The 22220-nt window shown below is 40.6% G+C and overlaps 1 protein-coding gene across 3 annotated transcripts in view; it reads right to left on the reverse strand.

The window, feature by feature from the left end:
• Nucleotides 1-22220, reverse strand: part of SLC25A21 (solute carrier family 25 member 21) — a 157177-nt gene that overhangs the window by 22932 nt on the left and 112025 nt on the right. For all 3 annotated transcript variants that reach the window (XM_029911510.1, XM_029911509.1, XM_029911511.1), the window contains one exon: nucleotides 9973-10039. In XM_029911510.1, the coding sequence (XP_029767370.1) occupies nucleotides 9973-10039 (67 nt within the window). The remainder of the gene's footprint in view (nucleotides 1-9972; nucleotides 10040-22220) is intronic.

Here is a 22220-nt window from a genome sequence, read left to right on the forward strand (position 1 = left end):
TCCTGCACCTCCATGTAACGAGCAATCCAGGACTGAGTGATAGCCATTGCCTCCTAAAACTTTCCTTGGATGTTTCAGCACATCAACTATTCAGTGTTCTCAGATTCAAAGACAGAACAACTGGAGGGCCTTGTTCTTGAAAGAAGAATACACAGGGTGAAACCCTGACCCCACTGAAGTCATTGACAAAGTTCCTATTGACTTTAATGGAGACAGGATTTCAGTCACAGTTCCCAACTTCTTGGGTGTAAATTCAGAAAGTTCCAAATAATCTAAATTTCCCCATATTGTTACATTTGCAAATGTACTGCTGAATGTTTCCCCATATTGTTACATTTGCAAATGTACTGCTGAATGTTTCATAGAATCATAGAAGATTAGGGTTGGAAGAGACCTCAGGAGGTCATCTAGTCCAACCCCCTGCTCAAAGCAGGACCAACCCCAACTAAATCATCCCAGCCAGGGCTTTGTCAAGCCGGTCCTTAAAAATGTCTAAGGATGGAGATTCCATCACCTCCCTAGGTAATTCATTCCAGTGCTTCACCACCCTTCTAGTGAAATAGTTTTTCCTAATAGCCAACCTAGACCTCCCTCACTGCAATTTGAGACCATTATTCCTTGTTCTATCATCTGCCACCACTGAGAACAGCCTAGCTCCATCCTCTTTGGAACCTCCCTTCAGGTAGTTAAAGGCTACTATCAAATCCCCCCTCACTCTTCTCTTCTGCAGACTAAATAAGCCCAGTTCCCTCAGCCTCTCCTCATAAATCATGTGCCCCAATCCTCTAATCATTTTTGTTGCCCTCTGCTGGACTCTCTACAATTTGTCCACATCCTTTCTGTGTGTGGGGGGGGGCGGGGGCGGGGAGGGGTGCAAAACTGGACGCAGTACTCCAGATGTGGCCTCACCAGTGCCAAATAGAAGGGAATAATCACTTCCCTCGATCTGCTGGCAATGCTCCTACTAATGCAGCCCAATATGCCGTTAGCCTTCTTGGCAACAGGGGCACACTGTTGATTCATATTCAGCTTCTCATCCAGTGTAATCCCCAGGTCCTATTATGCAGAACTGCTGCTTAGCCAGTCGGTCCCCAGCCTGTAGCAATGCATGGCATTCTTCTGTCCTAAGTGCAGGACTCTGCACTTGTCCTTGTTGAACCTCATCAGATTTTTTTAGCCCAATCCTCCAATTTCTCTAGGTCACTCTGGACCCTATCCCTACCCTCCAGCGTATCTACCTCTCCCCCCAGCTTAGTGTCATCTGCAAACTTGCTGAGGGTGCAATCCATCCCATCATCCAGATCATTAATGAAGATGTTGAACAAAACCGGCCACAGGACAGACCCCTGGAGCACTCTGCTTGATACTGGCTGCCAACTAGACATCGAGCCATTGATGCCTGTTGAGCCTGACAATCTAGCCAGCTTTCTATCCACCGTATAGTCTATTAATCCAATCCATACTTTTTTACCTTGCTGGCAAGAATACTGTGGGAGACCATATCAAAAGCGGTAGATGTGGTATATCTTCACTTTAGTCAGGCTTTTGATACTATCTCGCATGACCTTTTCATAAACAAACTAGGGAAATACAACCTAGATGGAGCTACTATAAGATGGGTGCATAACTGGTTGGAAGATCGTTCCCAAAGAGTAGTTATTAGTGGTTCACAGTCATGTTGGAAGGACATAACAAGTGGGGTCCCGCAGGGATCGGTTCTGGGTCCAGTTCTGTTCAATATCTTCATCAATGATTTAGATAATGGCATAGAGAGTACATTTATAAAGTTTGCGGATGATACCAAGCTGGGAGGGATTGCAAGTGCTTTTTGAAGATAGGATTAAAATTCAAAATGATCTGGACAAACTGGAGAAATGGTTTGAAGTAAATAGGATGAAATTCAATAAGGAGAAATGCAAAGTACTCCACTTAGGAAGGAACAATCAGTTGCACACATACAAAATGAGAAATGACTGCCTACGAAGGAGTACCATAGAAAGGGATCTGGGGGTCATAGTGGATCACAAGCTAAATATGAGTCAACAGTGTAACGCTGTTGCAAAAAAAAAAAACCCACAAAAGACCCCTGTGACGTTGTGCAGTCTATATGGTTTTATAAAAATATAAGTGAATGTAATGTAATTGGGATATGCTTCATGCAAAAGGTCTCTTGTAAGGTATCATTACAAAGCTCATAATCTACTGAGTGTGATCATCCTATTTGTAGAAATGTACCACTCTTGTATCTAAAACTAGAAATATAAAACATAACTCTGAGGGCCTATTGTAATTATGTAAAGTGTGGGCCATTAATGATGGTTTGGAATCTTGATGACTCCCATTAACAAGGACCATTGTCTGCAGATGACTGTGTTTACCTGTGAGTCTTCCTGTATATGTGTGTGCTGGCAAGTGAGTAATGAAGTCTTGCAGTGACATGTGATCATGTCACCAGAACTGGAATCCATCTTTAACCTGGTGCTTTTCCAGTGAGGGGGGGTGAAAACCCAGAGGGACAAAGAGTTCCCGCCTTATGCAAAAGATATATAAAGGGGTGGAAGAGAACAGAGAGAGAGAGAAGCCATCATGGAGAATCCCCTAGATAACACCTAAGCTGGAACAAGAGCTGTACCAGGGGAAAGAATTGTGCCCAGGCCTGGAAGGTGTCCAGTCTGAGAAAAACTTACTGAAGCATCTCTGAGGGTGAGATTATCTGTATTTAGTTTGATTAGGCATAGATTTGCGCATTTTATTTTATTTTGCTTGTGACTTACTTTGTTCTGACTGTTACTACTTTGAACCACTTAAATCCTACTGTCTGCATTTAATAAAATCACTTTTTATTTAGTAATTTACTCAGAGTATGTATTAATACCTGGGGGAGCAAACAACTGTGCATATCTCTCTATCAGTGTTATAGAGGGCGAACAATTTATGAGTTTGCCCTGCATAAGCTTTATGCAGGGTAAAACGGATTTATCTGGGTTTAGACCCCATTGGGAGTTGGGCATCTGAGTGCTAAAGACAAGCACACTCCTGTGAGCTGTTTTTGGGTAAACTTGCAGTTTTGGGACAAGTGATTCAGACCCTTGGTCTGTGTTGGAGTCAGACAGGAGTGTCTGACTCAGCAAGACAGGGTGCTGGAGTCCTGAGCTGGTAGGGAAAACAGAAGCAGGGGTAGTCTTGGCACATCGGGTGGCAGCTCCCAAGGGGGTTTCTGTGATCCAACCCGTCACAACCCCCACCATCATTCTGGGATGTATTGTAAGCAAGACACGAGAAGTAATTCTTCTGCTCTACTCCGCACTGATTAGGCCTCAACTGGAGTATTGTGTCCAGTTCTGGGCACCACATTTCAGGAAAGATGTGGACAAATTGGAGAAAGTCAAGAGAAGAGCAACAAAAATGGTTAAAGGTATAGAAAACATGACCTATGAGGGAAGATTGAAAAAATTGGATTTGTTTAGTCTGGAGAAGAGAAGACTGAGAGGGGACATGATAACAGTTTTCAAGTACATAAAAGGTTGTTACAAGGAGGAGGCAGAAAAATTGTTCTTTTTAACTTCTGACTATAAGACAAGAAGCAATGGGCTTAAATTGCAGCAAGGGCGGTTTAGATTGGACATTAGGAAAACTTCCTAACTCTCAGAGTGGTTAAGCACTGGAATAAATTGCCTAGGAAGATGGTGGAATCTCCATCATTGGGGATTTTTAAGAGCAGGGTGGGCAAACACCTGTCAGGGATGGTCTAGATAATACTTAGTCCTGCCTTGAGTGCAGGGGACTGGACTAGATGAACTCTCGAGGTCCTTTCCAGTTCTCTGATTCTATGAAAAGCTTTGCTAAAGTCAAGATATATCACGTCCACCGCTTTCCCCATATCCACAGAGCCAGTTATCTCATCACAGAAGGCAATCAAGTTGGTCAGGCATGACTTGCCCTTGGTGAATCCATGTTGACTGTTCCTGATCACCTTCCTCTCCTCCAAGTGCTTCAAAATGGTTTCCTTGAGGACATCTCCATGATTTTTCCATGGACTGAGGTGAGGCTGACCAGTCTGTAGTTCCCCAGATTCTCCTTCTTCCCTTTTTTAAAGATGGGCACTATATTAGCCTTTTTCCAATCGTCCGGGACCTCCCCCGATCGCCATGAGTTTTCAAAGATAATGGCTAATGGCTCTGCAAGCACATCAGCCAACTTCCTCAGCACCCTCTGATGCACTGGATCTAGCCCCATGGATTCGCGCATGTCCAGCTTTTCTAAATAGTCCTTAACCTGTTCTTTCACCACTGAGGGCTGCTTACCTCCTCCTCATACTGTGCTGCACAGTGCAGCAGTCTGGGAGCTGACCTTGTCTGTGAAGACTGAGGCAAAAAATGCATTGAGTACTTCAGCTTTTTCCACATCATCTCTTACTAGGTTTTCTCCTTCATTCAGTAAGGGTCCCACACTTAACCTGACCTTCTTCTTGTTGCTAACATACCTGTAGAAACCCTTCTTGTTACCCTTCACATCCCTTGCTAGCTGCAACTCCAGTTGTGCTTTGGCCTTCCTGATTACACCCCTGCATGCCTGAGCAATATTTTTATACTCCTCTCTAGTCATCTGTCCAAGTTTCTACTTCTTGTAAGCTTCCTTTTTGTGTTTAAGCTCACCGAAGATTTCTCTGTTAAGCCAAGGTGGTTGACTGCCATATTTGCTATTCTTTCTGCACATTGGGATGGTTTGTTCCTGCGCCCTCAAAAAGGCTTCTTTAAAATACAGCCAGCTCTCCTGGACTCCTTTCCCCCTCATATTAGCCTCCCAGGGGATCCTGCTCATCAGTTCCCTGAAGGAGTCAAACTCTACTTTTCTGAAGTCCAGGGTCTGTATTCTGCTGCTTTCCTTTCTTCTTTTTGTCAGGATCCTGAACTCAACTATCTCATGATCACTGCTGTTGATGCCATCCAAAGTAACTACTTTAAGAACTGTAAACTCCTGCCAGAATGATGAGCTAGGACAGGAGAGAACTTTCGGGGATAGAGAGGGCAGGAGGGAGGTCCAAGTTTCAGGCAGAACCTAAAAATATTACAAGCAGGAGCACCACCAGCTTTTTTGCCGCCCTAGGTGGCGGAAGGTCCCGCCCCCGAAATGCTGCCCCCGAAGATCCGGCCGCCGAGGTTGCCGCCCCTCAAATGTTAGTGCCCTAGGCGACCACCTAGGTCGCCTAATGGGTTGCGCCGGCCCTGATTACAAGTAATATTCCATGTAAGTTTCATGGTTTTATATTTTTGAGAGAGATGAGAATATGCAAGGCTTAGAAGGACTATAAAGCTCACCAGACTTGAGTCTCTCATAATTATCAGACAAGTGTCCAGTACTTCTCTGTCAAAGGATGGTGATTTTGACATGAGGCTTTCAGTACTGGGGGAAGAATAAAGCAACGAAAAATGGAGGTTCTCAGGGCTTTACCACAGATGTATTCTGGGAAATTCTGAACATTTAGCAGAAACATGGGGCAAAAATTACCACCTACCCACCTCTAAAAAGTGAGTAACCAACAACCTCTTATCTTCTGGACCGCTGCCCAATGTTCCTGCTGCAGTGCTGAATGTGCCCTAGCATTCCATTATTTTTATTAAGCTGATTCAAGCCAACATGGTATCTCTTGGACAGCTATTCAATTGTTTTACAACTACAAGGCCAAGATTCTGTATGGAATCTTCTCCTACCCCTTCACTTGCAGCCAAACTGTTCTGCCATGTCAAGGGAAGCAATGGGAAATGTGTCCAGAACTGATGTATGTTTCTTGAGAGACACAGGGAATGGAATTTTCCTGTTAAACACAAGGAGGTACTTCACCTGTAATATGCCCCAGCCAAGGGAGAGAACCTAATTCTCCAGGGACTTAGTTTATCACAGAGCTCTGCATATAAAACAGCTCTTACTCTACAACACGTCACTGGAGCATGAGCAGTAAATGCCACACTTGCATTTCAACTTGTTCCTGGTGAGGTGTGGACTTCTATGACTCTGGGTCCTGTGCTGCAGCAAATTTGGTAGTGTTTTCTGAACCAGATCTGTTTTCCAGTTTCTAGAAAAGTTACTAGAACCACATCAGGTACAACAAAGGACCGGACATGAATGGGCTAATGTAACAATGCTAAACTTAAAGCTAGAAGAAAATGCATATTACATATCTATGATGCAAATGTAACCCACACATCTCCTGGGCATGGTGTTCTGTCCCTTCTAGTGGCACCGAGACCACTTAGAGATTAATGAGTCTGTTCTACAGCCTTAGCTAATAGTCAGTTGGCTTTTAGCTCATGTAGTGGATGCTCATGCACTAAGCTCCAGAGACCCAGGTTCAATCCTGCCCGACAATGACCGGGATCTGTTGGTGTTGCACACTGTTGAATCTGTGAAATCTTAGAGCTTGATACTCCAGCCACAGGATACAAATAGCTTCCTCTGTATTCAGCAGGAATGACTCGTATACCCCAGCAGGAGAATTCAGCTCCAAGAATGTAATTGCTTTCCAGACACTGTATTGACTTAACAGCAATCTACAGCACATAGTTAGTGCAAATATGTTTAAGATCAATGCAATAGGTCTGTCAATAATCAAACAAGATAAAAGTGTTAGCAATAAAGATAGTTATAGGTTTATGCCTAAGTTAAATAACCGTGAAATACACCTCTCTTATACAGTATGCCATAATTTCCAGAGTCAATTTTACCTGTATGATAAAAGAAAATCTCCGGAAAAATGTTAAGTACAGCAGGGTCCATTATGATACTGAATTAAATTCATTTCTTATTGTTGTAAAGTTGCTTTATTCTCTCTCCAATGTCTTTCTGTAGAGTGCTACCCTTCCCACCTTTCATAGAATTTCTGCTATTCCTTAATGTTTTCCATAGTCTCCCAGATCTGTGAAATGGCCATAAAAAGAGAAGAAATATACTACCTGGAAATGTTGGTCTTAAAATTTTTTACCTTAAAGTACTGATAGCGTCCTAAAGTCCTAAATAAAAGAACTGCTTAATAGTAACTCTGTTTCACATTATGTGAATAGGGTTTTTTTTTTTAAGAAAAATAATCAATGCCAGTAAAAACTTAATATAAAATTTAGTTGGACATAACAAAATGACTCTGTGTGTCAATAATTTTGTCAAAAGGCTCTACCTAGATAGACAGGCTTCTATGTCCCCAATCATTGAAGGGGATGAGCATCCGAAGTGCCTTTAATAACATAGAGTGAAGTCATTTATTTTACTATACAATTATATTAAGTTAATAGCTATCCTCACAAAATCCAAAGAAACATATATTTAAAATATATGCATTCATATATCTAATAACGAATACTGCCCATCTGGCAAAGATACACTTAAATCCACGTTACACAGAAAAAAGCCAAAGTACTTACCATATGTCTCAATAACTTTAAGGTAAAAATATGCTTGAAACAAGATGTTTGGGAACAGATGCACAATATACATTTGCCCCAAAAGTTCATCTGTTAACCATTGTACTGGCACCACTGATTTCTGTTCTCCAAGCCCAAGCTAACTCAGGGTTATAAAGTTTTCAACCTTCAGAAATACCAGCTTTCTTTTTAGAAAGGAAAAAAAGAGAGATGGAGAGAAAGAGACAAAAAGACAGACAAACAGACAAAGGATCAAATCTCTTCAAAGGTGAACCCAGGTCTCTGACACCTAGCTTTAAAGTAAACTATTGCATCAGAACACCTTGGTTTTAATGGCTTTATTTTTACATGCAAATAGATGTATCCAGCTAATACATTATTCCATGCGGACAATGCTACATTTCTTCTCAGCAGGAACTCTGCCTTGTTTGTTTATCTTGGTGATCTTTATTCAGTGCAGTAGTTTCATAATTCAAGTCACCCTTCCTGTACAATTGGAGCTGTGAAAAATATTCACCACCAAACCAGAAACCAGACTGCCAGAAACTAGAAAATGCCCTTCCCCCGTTGAGGCTCCCTCACTGATGGTGAAAGGGAAAAGCTGGAGTTTCCCTAGTTACTGCTCAAGCCTCAAAGTCTTTTGCATGGACGTTGGGTCCAGATCACCAACAGTTTCACAACACAGCATACCTAAATGGGATGGATGTAACCTGAGGCCTGTTAGAGTGAGTGAGGGCTACTGAGGAAGGGAAGGAGAGAAATGAATCTAAAAAACCAGTGATCTTCCTTGGTGTTTCATGTTCATATCCAAGAAAAGCTAAAGGCATTTTGAATCTACTTAGATTCTTTTTAGCCCAATGTCCGTGGGTTTCACAGAGCTCTAAGCAGGATGCTATAACTTGTGCTGTCTTGTAACAGCTTGCAGGAAGTTGCTCCATCATCCAGGATCTCTGGAGCACCTTGCACTCCTATCCTGACCTCTCCTGCCACTGAAATGCCCCTTCTGTGGAATACTGCTGCTGCATGAAGACAGCTTTAGATCCTTTTTATGCCCACAGGAGCTGTGCAAAGGAACTTAAGGGAAGCCAAGGATCTCAGCTTTGCCAATTCTCGCAATTTTACTGAGATTCTTGTAATATTTGGTGTTTTTCTTAAAGCCTCAGCACCAAGAATCATGTTATTATGTGAGCATCTCAGTCTTCATTTAGCAAAAACAAAAAGGTGTAAGTTTTAGCTCTCATGATTATCAAAAGTATGTAGAAAATATGAATCCTAACAGCTCAAAAACCAGAGAGCAGAGAGATCCTCACATTTATTATTCTTTAACTTCTAATGATTTTTAAGACAATCTCATCATTTGGGCCCGGCCTGACTCATGACTTTTGAATGATTGGGATTGGCAGTACTGGAATCTAGCCCAAAGCCTAAACTACCCTTTTACTAATTATATACCTGTGCTCAGAAGCAACCATCAGACTGACTTTCTCACCTTTTATCAAGTTGATGTGAAGAAAAAAAAGCACATGATCCAAGTCATTAGGAAGGTTTCAACATTTCAACCTTAGACTCTGTACTGCAGCTCCAAATTAAATACAGCCATAGTTTTTCTTTGTTATATTCAATAATTTTAAGAGACAATGATTGTCTCATTTCTATCCACAAAGATGATAACAGCAGGACACTACCAAGAGATCTTCTTTAGGATTATGTGATGGGGCTACATTCTATCATTTTACACACACGTAATACCTACATAAGTGAATGGGAACATTGTGTAATGATTGATGGCAGGCTAAGGCCCAGATTGATCTGGAGTCTTTGGGGAAAATAAAACAAAAAAGAGAGAAAATCCAATGATCAACATTATGCACAGGAGGTCCTCCCACATGTACACATTCAACTGAAGAACCAAAAAATATTAATGCAGAAAATTCCACAATTATGTGGTGAAAGGTTTTAAGTCATCCTAATAAAAGTAAAGTTGTAAGAATCAATGTAGAGAATGAGGGAAGCATATCAGAACAAATAAAGTTATCATTTAATAGTGAAGGCAATTTGATAGGCCAGTATTCATTTATTTCTACTGTAACAGAGCTAAAGGGCATAATAACTGTTTGCAGGAAGAGGGCACTTGAACTGCACTGACATAATGCTTAATAAATGTTTACTTTGAAGAGTTTCCTTTATGTTTGCATTCATACACACACATATTCCTAGGATTAGTTCATTTGCATATTGCTGAGGATTCATAATGAAGTAAAACATCTATAAAAAGCAAAACATATTAGGATAAAATATTACTTTGAAGTCATAATTTGTCATGCATCTTGCTTAACTATATACTTAGTAATTAAGAGCTTGATGCTTCAGTCCTTAATCAGGCAAAATTTCCATTCTGTCATCAGTAAGAGTTTTTTCTAAGTAAAGACTAGAGGATCATGTCTTAATTCTAACATCAATCAGCACATTTCTTTGGTGAAGGACAAATAGGACATTTTACTGTTACCGATGTTAGTTACTGTAACACTTATTTTTAAAAGGAGGAAATATAGTGCTTTACCTTCACTGCCCTTTTGGGTGTTTCGGCCATGATAGGAGGGAGTATGCCTTTGTAGAAACCAAACAATCTATTGGAGAAACAAAAAAAGGATTTTTTGTACACATGTATGAAAGAGCATTAGCCAACAGGGAATTCTATTTTCATTTCAGAATAAAGCAACTAATCTCAGAGCATTCCCAATTATTCAGAAGAACCCTCACTGTGAATAGTGAAGCTCTGTTTTCTTGCTTATTATGTAACTAACATGCTACCATTTCCACTATACAACCAGAAGCAACGCAGCAATTAGTAAACAAAAATGCAATCCACACAGCCTGTACAGATTAGAAACCTGTTTAAAAGAAAAGAAGAAATTTCTTGATAATGAAGAACAATCACTTTAATCATTCTTTCTGAACTTCTTAGCTACCCCTTCTTTCCACAGTAATGATGAAACTAGAAAAGTTAGGGCCAAAAATGTGGATATGAGGGGCAAAAAGCATATTCAGAAAGTTGCACACAGAAAACTGCAGGCACCTGTTCAGAGGCTGGATTAAGGCCCCTTTTAAAATTTGGTCTAAATGTTCATTGAAATGAATGAAGGACATTTTATTTGACAACTTAATTTTAAACATAAAATTTGTATCTACTTCAAAAAAGCATAACCAAGTTACCTAGTCATATAGAATTGACTGAATGCAAGTTTTTCATCTTGAAAATTTGTTTGGGTGATATAATGTAACTCTCTTAATGTGGATCTTTGTCCCCATCTAGTGGCTGGTCCCCATGAGAGGTTAATGAATTGTACAGCTAGGTTTGGGACTTAGTCCCAGTTTAAGTGATAGAGGTTTCTGCTTTTTGCCCCCAATTTAGCAAGGCACTTATACACATTCATAATTTAAAGTATGTTATTAGTCCCATTGCTTTCCATGGTACTACTCACATGCTTAAAATTAAGCACATGCTTAAGTACCTTGCTGAATTTTGTCCTTCATGCTGAAGACACAGGTTCAAACCTCACTGTAAGCCCAAGTGGGCTCAGTTACAACTACATATACCTATATAAATACTGTTGTTCTTACTGGTTTTAATACATGAGTTTTCAGTTTATACTAAAAAAGTATGTTTATAATTAAAATTAATTCACCAGCACAGACTTTATGGGTTTCCAGTGCAGTGTGAAGACACAGCACTAAAGGAGAGAGAGTTCTCCACAGATCCATTCCCAGATCTGCCTCCACCATAGAGAAGGGAGGAGTGCCATCTCTGCCATAGGCCCTCTTTGTTAAGAACTGTGTAATCAGGTAGCCATTTGCAATGGACAACAACAACTTTATTGGTCTTAAAAACTTATGAACAATGTTACATATTCTTACATGCCAGTAGATGGTGCTCCTTCTATGAACTAGTTTCATATAATCACATATATACAGTTATACCGTTTTATAGATAAATCCCATCACACTCCCCTGCTCTTTGTAGGCCTAGGGATAATCATGTGGGGAATTTGAGTGAGGAGGACATTGAAGTAGAGTTGAAGGGAAATGCATTTGTCCCCTTAGCAATGATCAAAAATTCCACAGGAAAACAAAACTTTTCCCAACTGAGTTCCATCCACTCTGAGGACACTCCATTGGTGCTGCAGTGCCCGGGATCCAGTGGAAGCTGCAGGGCACCCACATCTGGTCCTGGCCCTATGATTCCTACAGCTCTCAAGGGACACACAACCAGATTCCAAGCCTTGCCCCTTGTTTCTTCCGTAAGGGTAAATCTCACTGTGACAGGATAAAATGCCAGAGGAAAGCATTAAGAGCTACCTGCCTCTCACATGACTCACAAGGGGATATAAGGAAAAAGGTACGTCTTCCATCTGGAGGGAAAAACCTCTGGGGACTGGAGTCTGCACTGGTCATGGGAATTGCTTTGTTTTTGGGTTACTTATGAGTCTTCTTGTGTTTGAACAATAAATTGTTCTCTTAGGCAAGGGCCTGAAATGAACTCAGGAACAGCATTGTTTTTTTCCTAGCCTGGTGCAATAGCCCATCAGTTTACACTCTCCACCTTGATAAAAAAAAAATCTGGAAGAAATTCTGCAAGAGGAACCCTGATGGGAAGGGATTAGTTACCTTCCACCCTGCTTCCCTCTTCTGGGAGGGCATGGTCTGGCACAAGGTTAGGAAAACAATGTTCTGCTATGAAACAAGCAATTTTAAGTAGAGCCCAGCTGTGTTGAGCTCTGTACTTACAGAGAAAGAGACATTCCTGTCCCATAATGTTTACCATTTAAAGACACATGAATAGATTAGTTTTGGGGATGGCTATAAGGTATCCAAGTAAATGAACATGGTAAGGACTGGCACAATTTTTTTACTTATATATTGTGGGGTAGAAACATAATGAGAGTGAATGGCAGGAGTGGTGGAGTTAGTGAATGGCAGGAGTGGTGGAGTTAGTGAGATTAAGGAAATAAGAGAAGGAGGAACTGGAAGAGAGAGAATCACATCTCATCCCTTGCTGTGCTATAGTCAGCTGGGAGGGTTTAGCATGATGTAGAATCTGTCTTAGAAACGCGTGTGCCTGAGAAGAGGGTAAAGAAACAGGCCACATTTTCAACGTAACGCTTTACAAGCAATACACTTAAAAGATATAGTTATGTAAAACCTTTGTAGAGGCAACTATCTATCTAGTCATAAACATTCAAGGCACTAGTGTGATGATCATGGAAATATGGGTGTTTCTAAGGCCAGCAAAACCCTATATATACATTTGGATGCTAGGATTTTCTTTTTTATCCCTCTTGTCCTTTTGGTTGATCAACACCACTGTATCAGATCACTTACACATGATGTGTGACATTCTTCAAAGTCACCTATTGAATGGTGACATGAACCATTATCATTATAGTATCATTTAGGTCTTGTCTACACTACATAGTTTTGTCGGCAAAAGGCAGCTTTTGCTAACAAAACAGTGGAGGTGTACACACTACAAAGCTACTTTTACAAACTCTGCTGTTTTGCTGACAAAATAAAACCACCTCGACAAGAGGCATAGAGCTTTTTGCAGCAAAGTTAAAGCGACAAAGCGACAGTGTAGATGCTGCCATTAGTTATGTCGACGTAGCTAGCCTCCTCCAGTATCCCACAATGCCTGTTGTGACCGCTCTGCTCACTGTTTTGAATTCGGCTGTGCTCCTCCCCTTTCAGAGCTCCGGGAAGTTCTGACAGCCGAGCATGCCGATCAGCTCTAGCAGCAAGGAGCAAATCATTAACATGGAATCCTCCTGCTCTCCCCTGCACTAGGAACACAGCGGCAGGCAAGCTGCTGCTGTGGGGAAGTGTGAGGGGGGACTGCTGTAGTGTACAGAGCCAGGGAGGGAGGCAGGGGCTGATGTGGTGGGGCTGTCCCTCTCCCCATACCTCAGGATTGGTTGCTCAGGTTGCTGTCTGAACTTAAAGAGACAGCATGCCAACACACTCTCCCCCAACACATACAGTCAGGGCCGGCTTTAGGCTGATTCAGCCGATTCGGCTGAATTGGGCCCCGCGCTAAGAGGGCCCCGCGCCGCAGCTCTCCACCCGGCCCCCAGCTCACTTACCCCTCCTCTCCTCCCCTGACTGCTCCGCCCCCTGCTCCTCCCCCTCTCCTGCTTCCCGTGAATCAGAGGTTCGCGGGAAGTCTGAAAAGAAGCAGGGGCGGGCAGGCAGCACCAGGTAAGCTGGGGTGGCGGGGGGGCGCGAGAAGGGCTCCGGGGGGCGCGAGAAGGGCTCCGGGGAGGCGCGGCCCAGTCCGGCCCCGGTTCCGGCCGAGAGCGCCGGCCCCAGCGACTCCGGCCCGGCTTGGCTCCAGCCCGGCCCCTGCGGCTCGGGTCTGGCCCGGCCCCCGTGGCGCGGCTTGGGTCGGGTCCGGCCCGGCCCCCGCGGCGCGGCGTGGCTCCGGCCCCCGCGGCTCTGCTCAGCTCCGGCCGCCGAGCGGCTCTGGGCCGGACCCAAGCCCGGCGACCCCGGCCGGAGCGCGGCTCGATTCCTGGGGGCGGGGCTTGCCGCAAGCCCCACCCCCAGGAATTGGGCCCCGCTCTTGCTAAAGCCGGCCCTGCATACAGTTCCCCAACACACACTCTGTCTCTCTCACATATACACTCCCACGCCACACAATCTCACGCACACTTCCCCCCGACACTTCTGTCTCTGTCTCTCCCCACCACACATACACACTCCCTGTCACACACTCTCCCCTCCCCCCCTGCCACTTCAGTTGAAAAGCAGCTGGCAATCTAGTAGGATGCCCATGGAATGATTGATTGAGAAACCTGCGTCATGTGACACTGTACTTGTCCCATGAGGCATTGCAAACCCTTCCCAAAGCATCTTGCAGCCAGTTGAACAGGGAGATAGCTACCCACAGTGCACTGCTCTCTGTGTCAATGCAAGAGCTGCTAGTGTGGATGCACACTGTCGACACAAGGAGTATACCTCGACCACAGCGGTTTAATTAAAGTGGCATAACTTTTGTTGACAAAACTCTGTAGTGTAGACAAGGCCTTAGATGCAGGCCTTCATCAGAAAACTGGTATTCAGAAAAATTACAGAGCAGGAGCAACAATCATTGCAACATGTAGTAGAAGAGAGAGGAAGTGACATCAGATCCCAAATTTGGGAAAATTGGAAAGAATTAACAAGTAAATGTCTAACAGAAACACGACTACAGTGTTTTATTTTGTTTCATTATTAAGGATCTAAATGAACATCACCATTCAATTGTATTCTGGGCAACAGCCCAAACTCATCTTTGGAATAGTTGATTTTGAAACATTACAGTCAATCATATCTTCTCAATTTGTTCTTCTTTCAGGCTTTAGGCATCCTTCTGGTTTCCATTTCTTGTTTGGAAGTCTTGAGTCATCTATCCTGGCAACATGACCAACCCAAATCAGTTATTTTCTCCAAATTATATTGAAATAGGGATCTTGCTTCATTTGTTGTTTTCTTCCCCTCTTTCACATAATTTTCCTTTTAAGGATCTAATAAAAAGCTGATTGAAGGCATGCATACAATATCCTCTTTCTTCTGTTGCTGTCAAATCCAAGTCTTTTACCCAGATAGTTCTATAATTGAAACAACGACACAAAATACCTTTAGGGTCCTATTCTGCCTTCACTTACACTGCACCAATCTCAGAATTTAAATGAAAGAGATGGATTTCATGGCTCTGTCATTTAAGGTCGGCGGCATCTGCAATGTGAATTCACAAAATCTCAGGCATCTTGAGGAGATAGTCATTTAGGTGGGAAGCAGATGGATGTCCTTCAACAGAGGAGGGAATCATTTCCAAATGTGGTGAAAGTTGCCTGAGTCTTTGCTAGGAAACAAAGTGTGTTCTTATCTTGAGTTAGTTAAAACATTGTAAATTTACAACTAACACAAGGTAGAATACTATTGATGATAAAGCAGTTGTACTTTTAACATGTGTTAGCAGATTGAGGTAAGCTCTAGAGGTTCTCCTCTGCCCCCCAATCTCTACCTCAACTTGCAAACATGTATGAAAAATACATGTTATATGTTACCACATTAGCATCCTAAAACAGCAAGTTACATAAATTATCCTATTGAAACCATTTTAATAGAGGCATATCAGTTAAAAAGCTTTCATTGACACATGGAGCCCAGAGTTAGTTCTCTTAGATCTACCTCATAATTCCACAATCAAGACAGCCACAATTTTAGATACCTGTAAACGACATGACAAGTCATATTTTTCTTTCTTATGTACTTTCAGTTACATTGCATTTATTTGCCTTTAAGACATCATTTAGTTTACTATACCAGTACTCTCAACCTTTCCAGACTACTATAACCCTTTCAGGAGTCTGATTTGTCTTGCGTACTACCAAGTTTCACCTCATTTAAAAACTACCTGCTTACGAAATCAGACACAAAATTACAAAAGTGTCACAGCACACTATTCCTGAAAAATGGCTGACTTTCTCATTTTTACCATATAATGATAAAATAAATCAATTAGAATATTAATATTGTACTTGTGATGCTGCACCCCATATTATTCATAAAATATGGTTAGAGTATGAATATGGCATAGCTAAGATATGTTTTATGCAAGATGGGTCATGTGAGGTATCATTGGAAAGGTTATGACTTGCTAAATGTGGTTATCCAATTTGTATGCATGTATCTGTTCTGTATCTGAAGTTAGGAATATTGACTATGTAACAATTACAACTGTATGTGTACTTGGGGAACCCCCACCAGACAATAGGCAATCAACCTAAATGGGCCATTAGGAAAGACAAAGGAATGGGTCTTTGAAGATGCTCCCATATTCCTCTGCAACCTGCCTAAAACAACATTTAGGGTGAGAAACTGCTATTTGTAACCTGTTTCTTTAGTGAATTAAGTTTAAGTTATGTATTTTGTTATATTTGCTCAGTAATCTGCTTTGTTCTGTTTGCTATCCCTTAAAATCACTTAAAATTTATCTTTTGTAGTTAAGAAACTTGTTTTTGTTTATTCCAAAACCCAGTTTGTGCAATTCATATCTGGGGGGGGGGGGGGGGGGGGGGGGAAAGCTGTGCATATCTCCCTCCACATTGAGGGAGGGGGTGATTATTATGAATTTGCACAGTACAGATCTCTCTATATAGCTGAATCCTCCCACACAGAGCTGATTTCAGTCTGTGTATGCAGCTGGGTGTGGCTTTACTCGTGTATGTGTGCCAGAGAAGGCTTGAGGGCCTGGCACAGCAAGAACAGGCGGAGGAAACCCAAGCTGGTGGAACGGCATGGTCAGTGGGACCCCAGCATATCAGGTGGCATCCTGGATGGGGGGGTCCAAAACGTCACAGTACTTACACTTCAGTGTACAGTACATAGAGCAGTATAAACAAGTCATTGTCTGTATGAAATTTTAATTTGTACTGACTTCACTAGTGCTTTTTACATAGCCTGTTGTAAAACTAGGCAAATATCTTGATGAGCTGATGTACCCCCTGGAAGATCTCTGCATACCCCCAGGGGTTCTCCCTGGTTGAGAACCACTGTACTATACAAGCTTTTATGCAGCCAAATCAATATCAGTTTCAGGACAGAAGATTTTAAAAAAATATCCACAGCATATTTATAAGGAATTATAATATGTGTTAACACAATCCTAATCTTAATATTGTGAACACAGTGGTATAAAGAAGCTTACAAAAAAGAACACAGTTTATTTGTGTGACATTTTTTTCATTCCAGAAATACAGTTCAGAGGTCTGTATAATATAGGAGGTGCCTGAAAGCCCATTTCCCAGACAACTGGCCTAATATTTGTAGTAGTATTGATGTTGTGTTATATGTCCACCACAACACAGATGTCCATGATATAAGAAGCAGGGCAATCAGTGAAAGAAGCCAAAGAGAAAGAAATAGGGACAATGTACAGTATGAAATAAGCAATCAAAGAAGGAGAGAATATCAATGAAATGTATTCTTAAAGCACTTCAGAAAAATACAGAACATTGGAGGAAGTGGCTCAGAAACCATTGGATTGGCCAGCAAACAGATTAATAATCAACATCAATCTATTTAATTCATTCAGAATGAGAGTCATCAGTATATTTACTGCATGTAGGTCAGATTATGAAGTTGTTGAGAGCCATCATCCATGTGACTTTTTTTTATTCTTGAAGAGAAATAAGTCCTTTCTCCCTGAATTTTAATCACCTCTCAATATCTAGCTCAAAACCCTTGTTAATTTTTGGCTTTCTATACTGTACACTGAATTTAAAAGAGCTAGAGGACTCAACCATAAATAAACCCCCAACGAGATGGAAAGATGAGAAACCTGTCCATTCCTCTCTTTTATCTAGTACAGCAGAAAGTGAGAATGGAAAAAGGAGATCTATATTAAAATCTGGGCAATGTTCATATTAAAGTCAATTCTTCTCACACCATATATTACTTTCATATGTTTTCCCTGTTTTGCCATACTTGAGTGCTTATAAAAAAAATCCAGTGGGGAAAAAGTCTCATGATCTCTAGTCTGTACCTCACAACACACCCAAGACATTCACTAGTGTTCAAAATGAAGATCCTATTCTGGCTTTTTGTTTCTAGGTTACTTATATTTTTTGCTTAAAACTTAACTAAACAATACAGTAGCATACATTGTTAAAGTAGAAGCTTCCGTGTATTTTAAATGTATTCTATATTCAAAAATATTTGTAAATACTTGCTTTAAAAAGAGTTAAGTTTGAAAGTGTGATAAATTTAAATAAATGACTATCACAAGGCAGATGATTTTTCTAATAAATAGGTCAGTCTATCATGGATCTGAAAGCCATGACTTTCCATGACTGCTGAGACTTGGCAAGGCTAGAGGCCAGATCTTCAGCTGGCATAAATCAGCATCGTTCTATTTCTTTCAATAGAGCTACACTAATTTACACTAGCTAAGGATCTGGCCATAGGGCCTGGTGCACCTCCCACTGAAATCAATGGTAATCTTTCCATTCATTTCACTAGGAGTTACATTGAGTTTTTACAGATCTCTTGTCTGGATAAAAGCACTGACGAGGCTGTAGAATGGGCTGAAATGCCTCACTTCTTTTAATGTACAGAGTTTTGTTCCCACAATAGACATTTGTCCAACTGCCCTTCTGTTTTCAGTAGGAACAAGTTATAGACATGCCAAAACAATTTTGCCTAAAGCTTCTAAAACAGAAAAATGCTTCTTTATTGTTCAGTTTGTCAAAACTGGCAGAATGTTTCATTTGTTCACTATGACTTTTAGCTGTTCAAACACTAGAAGAGAATTTAAATTAATTTATTTCACCCTTTTGCTAACAGTACTGCCTTTTGAATAACAGGTACAACAGGAAACAGTCACTGTTATAAAGCTGCACCACACCTAGATCTATTTAAGCCAAAGAATGTACAAACATACTTTCATTATTACTTTTTGTTGCCAAAGGAAATGTAGGTGCTAATAGTTACATTTATAGCTGTGTATCTATGTCTCTGACAGCAAAATAATTCAACACTGAGGGTAGCTGCAGATTTGTTTTCCAGAATGTTTAAAGATAAGGGGGAAAGTTCTACAGTTATCTAAAAAAGATTTTCGTTTGTCACTTTCCATGAAAAATGATAGCAAATAAATTTACATTTTGAAGTGTCAGACTGTCTTCATTGCAGTCTGACACTTCACTGCAGTCTGAAATTTAGCATTATTTATGCATTTTAAGAAGCTGACAACATTTTGTCTCTCCTAATCTCTAATGCCATCTTCTATAAAAGGTAGTTCTTATTTGCACAATTTCCCTATTTGCATTAGCAGCACCACCTGTTCTAACCAATAGTGAGATAATAAAAATACAACATTAAGCTGTTTTAAATCATTAGAAAAGTGTGGATCAGGAAGGAAAACTGTGATTGCAAGTTAATTCTAATCTTCATTGGAATAACTCACATTCTTCAGTATCCACATGTGTAGTCACTAGGGAGTTCTCTGGCTACATGTGTTCTTTCCCATCTGCCTGATAAATCAAAGATCTAAAAGGCACCCGGAGTCATTATACGGATCTGTGACACTCCCAGGAGGATACTGGTTCCATAATGCAGTGAATAATTTACCATGAGATATAAAGCCGGATTTTCAGACATCAGCCTCCATTTTTCTGGGCACAGCTTTGCACCTGCAATTATTTGTGCCTGTAATTTAAGTTATTTAGATGTCTCCAATTTGCAGGTGCAATCATTGATGTAGATGTCTAAATAATCTCAACTGCAGGCAAACAGAACTGCAGGTGCAAATTGTGCCTGCAGTTATTTTCACTTTCAGACACACAGACCTGCCTGGGTTCAGAATTAAAATTGGACCCTTAGTAATTGCATCTATAACAAAAATTATCTTGCTTCAGTATTTTTCATGTTAGGTCAAGAAAACTACTTATTTCCTTCACTTTTAAATTGCAAAAGAAAGAAGTGCCTTTTGGTCTGAACAAACTAAATATGCATATGATAATTAATTTGGTGCCATCTTTTCAAAGTTTGTACTTTTGGGTACTGTTTTCTCTTAATTTTTGTACAGAATCTCTAGCTGTAAATTATGAAAGATTCATGATTTTGTAGTAGTATTGCCCTCAACATCTGCGTTCCATAGAGGGTGACATGGTCATATATGCTTAGGGATTACAGTATTGTAGGCTGTGTAGTAGTATGTAGCCAATAAAGGGCAATATGATCACGCACACACATGTACACACACATTTGAATTTCCAACTACCAGAGAGCTGCGGTACATAGGGATATTGCGGGAGCAAAGCCTGTTACTATACAGATGGGTAAGGAAACCCACAGTAATGGAAAATGTATATCTAAAATGTGAGATGGATATTTGTGGCATCTGCTATGCATGTCAATGAAATCAGATTCTAATATGAGTCTTTGATCACCATATTAAAAATATAAATGTGTCTTAGATAGTGCAGTTCTTCATAAGGAAAATGATTAATGTATTTTCAGATCAGAAAAATTACTAGGGGGAGTGTTGTGTGCCCTGAGGAAAGAACATGACTTTGAATGAACAAAAAGTTCTTACAATGTCGTCTCAGATCTAGGGCTAGAATCGCACTATGTAATAATGGCATGATATATAGAAGCGCTGGTACAAGAATGAACTTAAATTCCTGGCCCTACTCACCTGACTTGGTTCAGAGTTAAAAAGTTTAACAATTATGTGACATGAAAGGGCTCATTATGCACTGAGTTTCATGGATGCACACATTACAGAAAGGTCAAAAAATGGAGCACACATTTGCTAATAATTTTGCTTAATTCTAGTTAAACCTAAGGTGCAAACAGAGTAGATGGACAGTTATTAGAATTACACTTATTTTAACTTTTTAATTATGACACATTGCTAGTCAAGCAGCCTCATTTTCAGGCAATAGCCAAAAATGCTTCTGAGGGACTTCTAGAACATTCCACAGTGTTGAATTCTTTCCACTTCCAATCCCTCCCACAATTTGGTTATACTTCCCTTTTGTTTCCTTCTCACACAGTTTGTAAGGTAAAGACACCCACTATTTCCCATGACATGGCTTTCCCCTGGGCTTTTTGATAATCTTTTGGGCTGAATTTCTCAAAGAGGAAGAAAACAGCCAGAGCAGATTTAGATGACACAGCAGTAATAAAAGCCTTGTGCCCTCTCTACATTAGTGTCTGCCAGCTGGTGGGGTGGGAGAGGAAAAACTGGGGTAGAGGTACCTCTGAAAAATAGATGTTGTATGGTGTTTCTTATGTAATCTATGACTAAGCCCATCCTTGGCCTGCAATTAATTCAGTGTTTACCAAAGAATACCAACTAAAGTTCTCTGTCAAGCTGTTAGAAGAGGAACTTAACCATATCATATTTGCAATGCAAAATAGACTACTAACCTATATTTGTTACTGTAGATATTAGCTGAGCATTGAGTATATAACTCTGCGTTACAGGTCTGCAAATGCCTTCTGCAGCCAGATTTACCAGCTGAGATGCAAGTTTGTGAAAGGAAAAATCTGTAGAAGTTTGGTGGCCCTAATTAAAAGATCTACTCATATTTTTGATGTAAGCCTCCCCCGCCCCATTGCCCCTTCAATTGTAAAGTACAGAGCTTCCTTTTGCATGTTTTTTTCAGAAAGTAATGCAGTTTGTATCTCAGTGGTGACACATCATACCATGTGATGTGGCAGTCCTTAATGAATTCTTTATTTAAAAAAACAAAACAAAACCCTGCAATGTTTTCTTTGAGTTGCAAACCTGCCTTGGCAGGTCTAACTTGAACATCCCTTTTGAAATATTTTCTTTTCTTCCTGAATATACTTTTTTGATCAGGTGTCCTTTCCAACTCAACCTCTTTTGTGGAAAAGAAATGTTGCCACCTCAGCATGCAATAAAACAACTTAAATTAATCTTAAATGAGCATACAGTACTTTACTCAACAAACAACAACTGAAAATGTTTCACATAGCAAACCATGTAAACTCACAACAATCTCTTCTGACATGTACATCATGCATTTTTATTCACGTCTTTCTTTTATATTTTAATATCTAAATTGATAACACACTTTAAAAAGTAAGAATATTTCAAATTCAAGTCTATTTGAGTCATATCTATTTTTTTCTGTGTGTGTGAAGGAACAATTTATCCTTAATATCAGTTATCCTGACATTTCACAAACATCTGACTAAACGTACTTAGTAATCAACTCTGTGCATTTATAGCAGGGGTTG

Source organism: Terrapene carolina, unplaced genomic scaffold, assembly GCF_002925995.2.
Source record: "Terrapene carolina triunguis isolate 2854851 unplaced genomic scaffold, T_m_triunguis-2.0 Scaffold96, whole genome shotgun sequence".
NCBI lineage: Eukaryota > Metazoa > Chordata > Testudines > Emydidae > Terrapene > Terrapene triunguis.